Genomic DNA, 14,018 nt, shown 5'->3' on the forward strand with positions numbered 1-14,018 from the left:
TAGATGCTGTAGTAATTCAACTCTCAGCATTCCTCTCCACTTCTGCTTTCCACATAGACTAGATATTCTATAATCATCTTTGATTTGGAATTAGGAATGTCATCCCACAAAGATTAAGCTATGAGAATTGTTTGCACATAACTAGTCCCTTAAACCTCAATTCTGCAGCATCTGTACAAACCCAGCAGAAACTTACTTTTGTATGTTGTGCCAACAATCAGAATTTGAATTAGAAATCCACTTTGCAACCTTTTCCTCTTCTACTATGGCAAGCATTTTATGTAAATTTGCATATTTTTGCTGTAGAAAGACAAAAACCACAACATGATTTCAGAGACTCAGAAGAAAAAAAAATCTTCTGATGACTTATGATCAAAGTAGGGCCATGGAAGCTGAGAGTAAATGTAACAAATATTATATGGTCAACATGATCAGGATAATGTCTAAATTATGCTGTTACTATTCTATAAAGAGATAAGTTGTCTTTTAAAACATAGTATGGAAAACAAGGCAGTGTTTAGGATTTTCCAGAAAACTGGGCTTTTGTTCCATAAATGCAGTTACTTTTCCTCAAACTGTGCTCCAGCTGAAGGAACACTGCATTTTTCCAATCTAGAATGTACAGTGGGTCTTTCCTATAGGCGGGCTTCCGATCCACAAATTTGACCATCCATGGATTGCCACACCTGATATCATTCAATGGCAGCAATGTGAACACACACACATGCTGAAGCATGTGTATTCACATTGCCACCATCGAATAATATGGGGTGCGATAGTCCATATCATCCATTGATGTGGAGATTGCTGTGCACCTTGTGGTGGGTGGACAATCATCATAGACTATGAACACCATTTTCCATGTGCTTCAAAAAAAGTTACTTTTTTGTACTACACTTCTCCGATTCTGGGATACAGTCTCTTATCCCATCACATCAATATGTGACAAGTTTTATAAATGAGACTCGGCATTCCTCTGCTGTCATATGTTGTTGCAGAAACCCTTATTTACAAAAATAAACAGTCAATAACCTTCATGCATGCACTGAAAAAACATTTTCTTCTCAAATGGAAGCAAAGTTGGGAAATGCATCCCCCCCCAAATGCTGATGGACTTTAACTCCCAACACTCATAACTAGCATAATCCATGATGAGGGATGAGGGAACTTCCAGTTTAGCAATATCTGGACGGTAACATGTTCCCCAACCCTTACACAATGGATAAAACACTAGTTTACTAATTGTGTGGAGGCAACAAGTCATTTGAAATCATGGGTACACCTCTGAGATTGATTGATTGCCTACCTCCAAATTTTTCCTACCTTTTCTTTTAACAGAAGAACAATGCTTTGATTCTCTCCAGCAATGACTTTAACCACTTCCTCTGAGATATTCTTATCTGTAACAGATAGTAAAGAATGTAACTATTTTATTGTATATAAAACACAATTTATAGAAGTTTGATTTGGAAATCTACCAAGGCTACATACAACAAGGGAACAGTTTATCAGAAGAAGTTATAGTAACAATGCTGGACTGTAAAGAAATATGTCTTCATAACACATTTTACCAAAACCTAGAAATGTTTTCTTAAATTGTAAGGATAAGCATAAGAGAATAGTATGGTTATAGAACTGGCAAAACCCTTGTTGTAGCTGTAGTGCTCTCTTTTACACTTCTTTCCTGTTCTCCAATTCCTCTATACAACTTGGCATGCATGTAGTTAATCTGAATAATCAACTATAATTTACAGGTGCTTCTTAGATTTAGAATTTCATTGATTTCTACCTGCACAGCATAACTATTACTTGTACAAATAATACACATGATTTACCTTGGATGATTTTTTGGCCGTTCATAGTCAAATCAAGAGGAAGAGGTATTAGTCGGTCACATTTCTCCCCCTTTCCAAGCTGTCTTTCAGCTCCAGATCCAAAAGAATAGATTTCTCCCAGGTTTGAGACGTAGACAAGAGTGTGCCATCTGTTAGCAGAATTAAAGATTATATGAAGAAGCCCTGTCAACTCAGCTGGTGTTTCCATGCCTAACACAAAAAACAGCTTTGACTACAAAAGTAAGAGTTTTGTCAAGTATCTCTTTGTTTCCTCAGTGCTGTGAAACAGAAATATTGGTTAGTATCAACATCTGATTTGGGGCCATTGTAGATTTCAGAATTCTGTCCTGGTCTTACTGACCAGAAATACTGGTATCATTTAAAACAGGGCTAATTGTACTATGGTGCTCCTTAGAATAATTTTGGCAAGTGCTTTAGCAATACTTCTCCATCTTCCACTATTTCCTCATCTCCCTGCCTGCTTTCCTATTTAATACAGTTGTGTGCAGCCAGATGCATTCCATTTTCCAAAATCCTGTTATCTGTATTTTCCTTCTCTGATCTGAAGACAAGCACCACTCCATGATCCTTTGGTCTCCTGCTTCGCTCCTGATGTTTACTGTTTTTTCTTCTTGTTCTGAAGGATCCGCCCCAACTTAGTAGAGAAAGTATGCATGGATAGGAAACACATCAAGAACAGAATAGGCTGATTGAGAAATACTGCCCATCCTATATGTTGTTGTTGTGTGCTTTCAAGTTGGTTTTGACTTATGGGGACCCTAAGGCGAATCTATCAAGGGGTTTTCTTGGAAATGTTTGTTGAGAGGATGTTTGCTATTGCCCCCCCCCCCCCCCGAAGCTGAGAGCATTTGACTTGCCCAAGATCCACCTATATCCAGTTTTAAAAAATTTCAGTTTTTGAACTATAGTGGATTCTGGGAGTCACAGTCCCAAAAAATAGTACTATTTCCAAGTTTTGCCCATATCTCAGTGGATGGGCTGGTCTTCCTTACTGTGGTCTCTATTATACTTGGATAAATCATATGAAGACCAGATACCATTTCCTGGTTTCACTTGATGGATGCTGTTTCCTTGACACCATACAATCTAGACTGGGGTAGGCACAGTGGGCAGCAAAGAGCCCTGAATCCTACCTTTGTGACATCTGAAACTCCACACCAAGCCCTCAAGGCATCTCAACCACCCCAGGTTTTTTTGAAAAAAATCAGTATGATATTCAGACAATGTTTGTCCCCAGACCCACAGAGAATACCCCCATGCATGTAAACATATTTACCCCATGCCAACACCTTAAACCTTGCTCCAAATATTTCTCTTTTTGTTTGTTGTTGTGTGCCTTCACATCATTTTGGAGCTATGGCGACCCTAAGGCTAACCTGTCATAAGGTTTGTTCAGAGGGATTTTTGCCATTGCCTTCCTCTGAAGCTGAAAGAGTGTGACTTACCCAAGGTCACCCAGTGGATTTCCATGTCTGAGCAGGGATTCGAAACTTGGCCTCCAGGGTCCTAGTCCAACACCCAAACCACTACACCATGCTAGCTCTCAAACCTATCACGGGGATTTCTTGGCAAGATTCATTCGGAAGGTGGTTGCCTTTACCTTTCTCTCAAGAGTGTGACTTGCCTAAGGTCACCCAGTGTGTTTCCATGGCTGAGTGGGGATTCAAATCCTGGTCTCATGGAGTCCTAGTCCAGCGCTCAAGCCACTACATTGCACTGACTCACTGGTACTCTTTTTCAAAATGGTAACAGGAAGTGACAGTGTCGCTTTTGGTTGCCATTTTGAGGGATGCTACAAAGAAAAAGGAAGTATTGGGGGTTGCTGTGTAGGAAGGTGTGGCCCATGGGAAGGGCTGTGAGGAAACTGGTCCCTCATCATGTCTGAGCTAGATATTCCTTACCTTCCACAAGCTATCTGAGATACCCGAGCCCCAAACAGCTCTGCTACCAAACGTGGAAATAGCTCATTGCGTGTGGAGTTGTGGCCAAGCTGTCCATGGCTACCAGCTCCAAAGGTGCAGACCAGCCCATCCTTAATGGCAAAAGAAAACACATGTCACTCTTCAGCACAAACAACTCCTACTAATTTACTGACATGGCAAGAACCTGTGGTGGCAGACAGAGCAGGAGGTCAAGCAAATCTGTCAGTTCTCTCTTGCTGCTCCTTGTACAGAAAATTCCCTCTGAGTATTGAGCACATGACATACTTTTCAGTAGCGGCAAGGGCCTTTGGCAGAGCTTGGAAAAGTTTTGGGGCTATAACTTGCATAAACCTTAGCAAGTGTGGCTACTGAGGGATTCACTGGCCATGCTGGCTGGGGGATTCTGGAAAAGTGGCAGGGGAGAGAAAAACTGTTTACACACTCCTTCAGTGGCTCTTTTGGATACTATTTGAGACTACTTTGATGGTAACCTAGATGGTAACACAAGCAAGGTTGGATCCAGCTTGTCAAACCCTTTCTCTGTGCAGAATGATTGCCCATCATAATTCTTATATCATAGGATTGCCTATTTACACCTCTGGAATATCAGCCTGGTATATGTGTATTTTGGAATACCTGATACTATCAGAAGCTGTCAGAGTCAGCCACGTGTTTTATTGTTGTGTGAGGTTTTTCCCAAGGCAATTTCATGGAAAAAGAAAAAAAGAGGCAAGAGTGAAAGTAGATGGGGGTGAAGATGGTGAGAAATGTAGGATGACACCACAGTCTCTCTCCTGTAAATTTTGCTCCAGCCTGAGAGGCAGGAAACATAATAAACCAGTGGAAGTGCTCACTGTAATGTAATCATCCCATGGAATAAACTTTTAACATTATGACCAATGAGCATGATCGGTGGGGGATTTGGGGAGTTTTAGTAAAAAAAGAAAAGTAACTCATTCAAGTTCAGTACTGTGATGATCTTAACAAATAAATAGCTTTAAAAATGGATAGAAGTTCTGAAAGGTGAGGTGTTGCATTTGAAATTTCAAAGCTACTAAGCTGATTAAACCAACAACATCAACAGCTGGACAAACCTTTGAAAGAACAGCAGTGTGCTCTCCACCACATGAAATGAACACTGTCTTTTTATGCTCCAAGGCCTTGACATGCGTAGGGGAATATCTGTCTGAAAGAGGAATAAAATGTTAAATGAAACCAGGCTGAAAGAAAAACAGATAGTAAAACAAGTCATCACCATACCTGGAAATGATTTTATTTACCTTTGTATATCCAATTGGGATTTTATGTAAAATATTTTCTTTATTTGTTTGCATTCTACACATAGGCAGTAACTGCAAACTAAATTATTTTTTTAGAAGCCTAAAGTAAAGGTGACTTGGTTTACAGCATTCCTTGGAGATCTGAATAGCTGTTGAATGGTCTGTAGCAAAACAGCCAAAGTCCTCCCCCTTGTGGCAAAAACCAAAGACCCAAAATCTCAAGTTGCCTCATGACTGAGAGAATCTTTCTACTTATATGACTGTGTCATACTATAAGCCACTAAATAACTTAAAGGCACCAGATCTCATCTGATCTTGGAAGCTAAGCACAGTCAGCAGGGTCATATAATTGCGACAAGCATTTCTCACATTTATAGCATTTTCCCTTACCTTGTGTGTCTCCAAGGCCCAGCTGGCCAAAGACATTCTTTCCCCAAGAAAAAACAGTGCCAGCCAAAGAAAGAGCCATGCTGTGAGCTGATCCAGCTGCAATCTGGGCCACAGGAACATTTTCAAGAAGCCACACCAGTTGTGGTTCTCCAGTAGCGCTGCTTTTCCTTCCCATTCCAAGTTGGCCATATTCATTTTGACCCCAAGCAAAAAGTTCTCCTCCTTAATACAAAAGCAATATAGCTGTATGCAGCACTTATACACACACATGCAGAGGTTAATATCTGTTCATCTCAATGGGATTGCAAAGCCTGAAAAGGTGTGAGCTATTTCCCTCTCACAGGCCTGTTACACACTGCCAAAATAAAGCTGCTTCGGGTCTCTTTGGAGGTATGCTGTTTAAATGATACATGCACCCTAAGAATCCGGAAGCTGCACCAAAGCTGCACTCCAGTGCTTAGGAATGGATGTGGCTTTGGCGCAACCTCCAGACTCTTAGGACCCATGCATCATTTAAATAGCATACCTCCAAAGAGACCTGAAGCAGCTTTATTTTGGCAGTCTGTAACAGGCCACAGGTAATCTCTTAGGAGGCTGTTAAGAGGCTTCAGTCAAAGTACATACTAGGGATAGATAGAATATCCATGATTGTTTGTTCCCAGGTTGAAAATCAAGGCCAGTATCAACTATTTAGACTCAGTGCTATGGAATTCTGGGATTTGTAGTTTTGTGAGATATTTAGCTTTCTCTGTCAGAAAGCTCTGGTGCCACAACAAACTACAAGTCCCAGATAAGATAGACCCGTAGCAGTTAAAGTGGTCAAACCACATTATTTCTACAGTGCAGATAGAGTATACTTAACCGGGGGTGGTAAATTTTTAGACAAAAACCAGTTTGGTGTCAGTGGGGGGAAAACACCCTACATACTGGTGTAAATTAAGAGAAGAGCAAGGTATGCTTACTTTGAGTTTAAATAACAGTTCTTAAACTGAATCATAGAAGTTTAACTTTTCATATGGTTTGACCTAATGTGATATGCCTACATTAGCCATAATTTCCCTGAGATAGAGAGTAAGTCTACAGTACTCAGTTATAACAATTCAACTTTAGCTGTTATGACACCATCCTAAAAAAATACTGGGATTTGTAGTTTGGTGAAGTACTTAGAATTCTCTGTGAAAAGGTTCATTCCTTGAACCACAGAACTAGGGCTCCCTAGCAGAGCAAGAATTACCTTACCAACCTACCATGACAATTTCAAGTGGAATCACAGTGCTGTAACTGTATAGTGCAGATGAACTGTGCATACCACTTTGGGGTGAAGCTTTTAGGGGATTTCTAATGCTCATATTAATTTTTCTCAGTCCAAGCTTACTAGGAGTCCTTTGGTCTAACCAGTGCCTGGTTTTACTCTGCCTAGCCATCTATGTGGCTGGTTTTCTTTCTTTAACTGTACACTTTGTAGTGTTTAATTTCTAAACTGATTACTTTAAATTGTCTGGGATGTATAAGATGCTTAATACCTTTTGAAAGTGCCATGGAATGATGGTCACCGCACGCAATTTGAACAATTTGCTTGTCTCCTAATTCTCTCAGTAATCTGTTTATTAAAAAGAAAAAAGAAGATGTACACAAGTGATGTCAATCAAGCCTTAACACTTCCAAATGCAAGCCCTGGTATACGGAAGATCTCCGGGCAAGGAAGCGGTCACTGCGACGGCTAGAGTACCGTTGGCGGAAACACCTTTGCTTAGACGACAAGGCTCTCCTAGACCAACTGTTAGAGGACTACGGAGAGGCAATACGAGCAGCAAAGAATTTGTTCTATGGTGCTCGTATTGCGTCCGCAGAGTCGCGTCCGGCAGAGTTGTTCAGGGTGGTCAGGGAGCTAACTCAGCTCCCTCCCGCTCAGAACCAGATCCTTGAACCTACTAAGGCCTGCTGTGACTTATTTAACGACTTTTTTGCGGATAAAACCTCTCGGATAAGCGAAGGTCTGAACGCCGACATTTTAGCAGAACCTAAGGTAGAGGTGTCCGGAGCCTCCGTGGACTTTATTAAACTAGATCGGTTTGAGTCGGTAAGTACCGAGGATGTGGACAAGATCCTCGGAAGTGTTCGGAAGACAACCTGCTCTCTCGATCCCTGTCCCTCGTGGTTAGCGGCCCAGGGGGGATCGGCGGTAACAACTTTGTTACGCCAGATAGTTAATACATCTTTGAGGGATGGGCAATTTCCATCACAACTGAAATTGGCCATAGTAAAACCTATTCTAAAAAAGCCCTCCCTCGACCCCCTGGTTCATAATAATTATCGGCCTGTTTCGCTGCTACCATTTTTGGGAAAGGTGATCGAGAGAGCGGTTGCAATCCAGCTTCAGGCGGTCTTGGATGAAACGGATTATCTAGACCCATTTCAAACTGGCTTCCGGGCGGGCTACGGGGTTGAGACAGCCATGGTCGCCTTGGTCGATGATCTCCGTCTGGGCATTGACAGGGGAAGCGTGTCCCTGCTGGTGCTCTTGGACATCTCAGCGGCTTTCGATACCATAGACCATGGTATCCTTCTGGGACGCCTGGCAGAGGTGGGAATCGGGGGCACTGCGCTGCAGTGGTTCCGGTCCTACCTCTCTGGGAGGTCCCAGATGGTGCAGCTGGGAGACGTGTGCTCCGACGAGAGGCCCCTTAAAACCGGGGTCCCTCAAGGGGCCATTCTGTCTCCCATGCTATTTAACATTTACATGAAACCGCTGGGAGAGATCATCCGGAGACATGGGGCGCGGGGTTACCAGTACGCTGATGACACCCAAATCATTTTCTCTATGTCTCCGACTGATGCAGTGACTGGGGATGGGGTCTCTCCTCTCGTGGCGTGCTTGGAGTCAGTAATGGGCTGGATGAGGGAAAACCGACTCAAATTGAATCCAGAGAAAACGGAGGTACTAGTTATAGGTTCCCCTGGTCCAGGAATGGCGGTGGTTCCACCTGTCCTGAACGGGGTCACGCTCCCTGTGAAGGACTCCGTGCGCAGTCTGGGGGTGCTTCTTGACTCGTCGCTTCACCTGACTGCTCAGGTGAATGTGACGGTCAAGAGCACCTGTTATCAGCTTCGGCTGATTCGCCAGCTGCGCCCATACCTGGCCCAGAGGGACCTAGAAACTGTTGTACATGCTCTGGTAACCTCGAGATTGGATTTCTGCAATGTACTCTACATGGGGCAACCCTTATATCAAACTCGGAAGCTGCAAATGGTTCAGAACATGGCAGCCCGGCTGGTCACTGGTGCTCCCAGGACCAGCCATATAACACCGGTATTGAAAGATCTCCATTGGTTGCCTATCCGCTTCCGGGCCCAATATAAGGCGTTGGTTATTACCTATAAAGCCCTAAATGGCTTGGGTCCAGGTTACCTAAAGGACCGCCTCTCCCCGTACATTCCGCCTCGCACCCTCAGGACATCTGGGCAGCAGCTACTGAAGGTGCCTGGGGCTAGATTGTCCTCCACCACAAGGAGGACATTTTCCACTGCTGCCCCAGCCCTTTGGAATACGCTGCCCACTGAGCTCCGCTCGACTACCACCCTGGCCCAATTCAGGAAGGATTTGAAGACCTTCCTGTTCCAACAGGCATTCCCCGATTAAAAATCCTGTGGGCCTCCCTCCTCTTTCGTGGCCAAGAGGAAGGGCTTTGGGGCTTTTTTGCCTGTATTTTTTATTATTGTTTATATGTGATGTATTTTGGATTTTATTGTATGTATTGTTGTTTGAAATTTTATACTGTAAGCCGCCCTGATCGAAGGAAGGTGCGGGATATAAATAAAAACTTTATTTATTATTTATTATTTATGTACTGCATAATTTGGGCAAGTGTATCAAGAGGGGAAAATATCCTTGTAATTTGAGTATTATAAAGTAATCCTCTATTTTTATTTTGCTACATTTTTTGAAAAAAGTAAGTCAGAATGGGAGCAGATAAGCATGACACCCATTTTGTGTTCAACCACATGCTAATATATTGTTACAGGATATGAATCCTACATTTTGAAATATCCATTGACCACATGCCTAGCCCAACTCCTGCAATGCTGGGAATGAGATTCTGTTTATTGACATTTCTATTCCTCTGCCAACAAATAAGATTTCAGTGGTAAAATCAAGGACAAAGAACTGTAATTAAAACATTTTAAAAAATAAGACAAAACACACGATTCACAATTAAAATCCCACTCACTGCTGTAGTAATACCGTGTTGCACTGCACTTTCATACCATATCTAGGATCATCTGGTATGCCAAAAATAATTCCTATGCAATGTAATGGAAGGCTTCCTACCTTGGCTTTGATTTAATGCTTCCAGATGCAGTACTGTGTTCAGAAAGTTTTCCTTCGGATGAAAGAATGAGCAGATGAGATACTTCAGAGTCCAGCAAATCCACTTTGCTATTCTTTTTCAACTTGATGTGCTCTGCAAGATTGAGCAAGATAAATGCTGGCATAACTTTATACACATTTTTATCATTTGGTTTACAAATAACTTTCAGAATTCTGGCAAATTGAAGAGTGTTGTATAAAAAAAAATCTAATGATAAGAAATAACAAGCCAGTGAAATATTGTGACTAGAGGGAGTGATTAATTTTCTAGGTTCCTCTGTGCCATGAAAGCCATAGCTAAAATTAGGCCTGTCATTCTGTGTCTCTCAGTCTGTCCTACATCACAGAGCTGCTATGAGGATAAAGAAGAGAGTGTGGCTTAAAGTGGTGCTTTCCAGACTTGTCCTGGTCCCTGAACCATTGTCTCCACTAACTAATGCAAAGATGCTGAGCTAAGTGGTGAACATTAAGGTCTAAGTCCTATTATTATTCCCAGGTAGAATGAATTTATCAAATCAATCAAATACTGTATACATAAATGTTAATTTACCAAGTTACCACTGATTCTGTGGGTTTAACAATTGGTTTTAAGCCTAAGTTTTGTATTTATTTGAATACCATTACAGTAGGTTTGGAAGAGTAAATATTTCACACAGTTAACTTTAATCTAATTCTGCAATGAGTCCCTGCTTCCTTTTAGCTTTCTTATTAAACAATTTCTGACTACAGGCTTTGTTTGTTCTGTGACACCTTTAAAATGTGCTTTTATTACACAAGCCATCAGATAACAACATGTTCACATGATGTCCTGGCTAAAGAATAGAAACTGAAAGGAATGATGATGTAAGCCAGAGCTGGGGACCAGGCTTTCCAGATGCTGTTGGACTTCACCTCCCAGTATTCTCCACTACTGGCTCTCCTGCCTAGGGCTGCTGGGAGTTGTAGTCCAATAATAACTGATGGTCCATATGACTCTCACTTCTGTGTAAACATTACGCTTAAGATGAGAGAAATAGTGATGTTGATCCCATACTGGTAAAAAGGACCTTCATACATTATTGATCCCCAAGTCACTCCAGAGGCAATGTACTGCATTTCTCCCACAATGGAACTCAAGGCAGTTTACAATGTATAAAAGAGCAAGGCAGCTGAAAACATATAAAAAAATGAAAACTGGAATGAAACTGTTCAATTTATTAAGATGATTGGAAATGACACTTAAAAAGATAAAATTCAATTAAAAGATAACGTCAATTAAAACAGTTCAATTTAAAACAATAAAACACGCTCTTCTTTAAAACGCCAGTTTCAATTTTCAAGAAGAACACATTATGGGGTGAGATGGGTCATCTCAGATATCACTCTGGTAAGGAAGAAGAAGCCCTTTCACACCCAAAGTGAGAATCAAACCCCAGAAAAACAACACAGACTTACAAGTTTATCACACTGGGGCTGATTTTGACATTAAAGAGAGATTAAAGTGCATTTAAAGCATCCCGCAAATGAAGCAGAAATGGCAAGTAATTGCACAAATGATGATCACACACAATTATGCAAATAAAGCAATACTGGAAATGCATTGTCACTGAAATCCTGCATTAATGCTTCTTTGTGACCACTTTAATGGCAGCTTTTGTGCGACTTTATGTGAAAACGTTACATGTAATTACACGATTTTTCTGGGATATTCATAAAATAAACTCCTGATCTCCTTCATGTGACAAACTTCTTAAAATCAAAGATACAGCTGTAAGGTTTGCTGTTGTTGTGTGCCTTCAAGTCGTTTCTGATTTATGGCAACCCTATCATGGCATTTTCTTGGTGAGTTTCTTCAGACGGGGTTGGCCATTGCCATCTTCTGAGGTTGAGAGAGTGTGACTTTCCAAAAGTCTTCCAGAAGAAGATATGGCCATCTAATCTATCCTGCATGACTTGTAGGATAATGCTGTCAAACACTTCTGATGGCAACAAAGGGGCCCCATCACTAGCCTTCAGAGGAGGCTTCCTCTTAGACCTCTGCTTTGAACAATCCTAATTCCAATCCAGAGGCAGATTTCATTCTCTTAATGGGTGACTCACGCGGAAACTCAAGGAGTCCCATAGACTCATGCACTCCTCCTCCTTGCAAACTCTCCACTTTTGATTCAGAGAAGCAGGCTCTGGCCTGGTTAGTCCTTGGAAGGGAGACCACCAAGGAATACCAGGTGCTGCAGAGAATATTTCAAAGCAAGGCAATGGCAAAGCACCTCCACATTTTCATTGCCTAAGGAAACTCTATGAAATTAATGGGGTCACCATAACTGGATAGGTGATTTGAAGGCACATTCTATGGTATCCTGGGATCTGTAGTTTGTTGTGGCACCAGAGTTCTCTAACAAGCAAAGCTAAACATCTCACAGAACTACTGCCATGGCTCCACTGTATGGTATCCTGGGATCTGTAGTTTGCTGTTCACCTTCACCACAAAAAATGTAGGGCATTCAAGAGGGACAGGAAATGTAGTGGATTACAACATAAAAGCTACAAAGCCTCAGAGGACCTGGAAGGGAGGCGCCTGGTCACCCTGGTTGAATGACAACTCCCATCATCCCCAAGCAGTGTTCTCAGAGGCTGAAGTAGCTGGGGATGATGGGAGTTGCAGGTGGAGGAAAGCCTCTTGGAGGCTGGCTGCTACTCACTGGTGCTGGGTCCCTTCTGGCCACTGCTGCTGTCCCCGATTCGGTCAAAGAGGAGCACCACCGCGTCCCGCTGCCTTCTCACGATCCCCAGAGACCCGTGTTTGCAGCTGATTTGGCGGATGGCTGCGGGGTCCTCCTTGAAGGCCTCAGCCCGGGCAGGGAAGAGCCTCAGCCCCGGGGAGGAGGAGGAGGAGGGCAAGGGGGCCGAGGGAGGGGGCCCAGGGGGGACCCTCTGGCCCTTGCTCCTCTTCTTCGGAGGCATCGTCTTCTTCTCCACAAACCTTTAGGGGCTCTTCCTTCACCAAAAGCCCCCCCAAAAGAGAGTGAGCAGACCTCCTCACCACGAAATGGAGGACAGGGCAAACTAAACCAAATGAAAAGCTAAAATCCCATATATATATATATATATATATATAGAGAGAGAGAGAGAGAGAGAGAGAGAGAGGGCAGTTCAGGCTTTTTGGTCCTGCTCAAAATTGAGGACGTTCAAGGAAAAAGGACCAAATAAAATCCCTCCTAGAAAAAGGATGTCCATTCACGCTGCTGAGCCCCTGCTCAAAAGCAATGGAAGGCGTTTTGTAATTCCTCCTGAAGAGAAGGCTGAAATGGAGGACGCGTCCGGGAAAAGGAGGACCCTTGACTTGGGACTCCCTTCTCCAAGCTGCCTGTCTTTTCTAGCTGAGGGAATGGAGGAGGAGGAGGAGGAGGAGGACATTTGGGGGGCAGGACAGTTTCCTTTTCTCCTTTTGGTTTCCAGTTTCGTTTGCTTGGTTTGTTTTGGCTTGGATTTGCTTTCGAAACCTGTAGCAAAACAGAGGAAACAGAAACTCTGTAGCAGCTGCTGCTCCTTGCCTTAAAGTGCTCTTGACGTTGTTTCTTCCTGCAAAAGTCAAGGGGGACCAGAAAAGGAGGACGAGGCACAGCAAAATGTAGGGCATTCAATGAATAAAAAGGAGGACATGACCAAATAAAAACTAAAGACACTCATAGGAATGTTCGTTCATGCTTAGTTATGCACAAAATGGAGGGCATTTTGGACTTCCTCCTAGATCAGGGTGAGCAGATGTCCTAACCTCAGGGCAGGAGGAAGAGGCATCGCAAAATGGAGGGCATTCAAGGAGAAATGGAGAAGCACATGGTCAAATAAAAGCTAAAAACACGCATAGAAATGTATGTTCATGTTTCTTATTCATGCTCAAAATGGAGGACATTTTGGAATTCCTCCTGGACCAGGGTGAGCAGATGTCCTAACCACAAAGGAGGACAAGGCGAGGCAAAGTGGAGGACGTGCAACAAAACAGAAATGTATGTTCGTGTTTCTTTGTCATGCTCAAAATGGAGGACATTTGGGAATTCCTCCTGGATGGAAGGTTGAAATGGAGGACAGGTCCTGCAAAAAGGGGACATCTGGTCACTCTGAGAAGTCTGTTTTCCATAGGGAGTCACTGTGTGTGCATCATGTGCCTTCAAATTGCCTGTCCAATTATGGCAATCCGATCTGTGGGTGACTTTTAGCAAGTCAC

General features: G+C 42.7%; 1 protein-coding gene across 1 annotated transcript in view; it reads right to left on the reverse strand.

Moving 5' to 3' along the window:
- The window catches only part of LOC149313149 (E3 ISG15--protein ligase HERC5-like), a 41,513-nt gene extending 28,675 nt beyond the window's left edge, over positions 1-12,838 (reverse strand). Inside the window, exons 1-9 of the mRNA XM_089526137.1 lie at positions 12,496-12,838; positions 9,779-9,911; positions 6,972-7,048; positions 5,449-5,670; positions 4,873-4,964; positions 3,758-3,888; positions 1,836-1,984; positions 1,324-1,400; positions 197-300 (exon numbers count right to left, since the gene is read on the reverse strand). Of these exons, the coding sequence (XP_089382263.1) occupies positions 197-300; positions 1,324-1,400; positions 1,836-1,984; positions 3,758-3,888; positions 4,873-4,964; positions 5,449-5,670; positions 6,972-7,048; positions 9,779-9,911; positions 12,496-12,757 (1,247 nt within the window). The 5' untranslated portion in view covers positions 12,758-12,838. The remainder of the gene's footprint in view (positions 1-196; positions 301-1,323; positions 1,401-1,835; positions 1,985-3,757; positions 3,889-4,872; positions 4,965-5,448; positions 5,671-6,971; positions 7,049-9,778; positions 9,912-12,495) is intronic.
- Positions 12,839-14,018: the final 1,180 nt, after the last annotated feature.

This window comes from Sceloporus occidentalis, unplaced genomic scaffold, assembly GCF_023333645.1.
Source record: "Sceloporus occidentalis isolate IW3139 unplaced genomic scaffold, rSceOcc1.0.p SCAF_5, whole genome shotgun sequence".
NCBI classification, from domain to species: domain Eukaryota; kingdom Metazoa; phylum Chordata; class Lepidosauria; order Squamata; family Phrynosomatidae; genus Sceloporus; species Sceloporus occidentalis.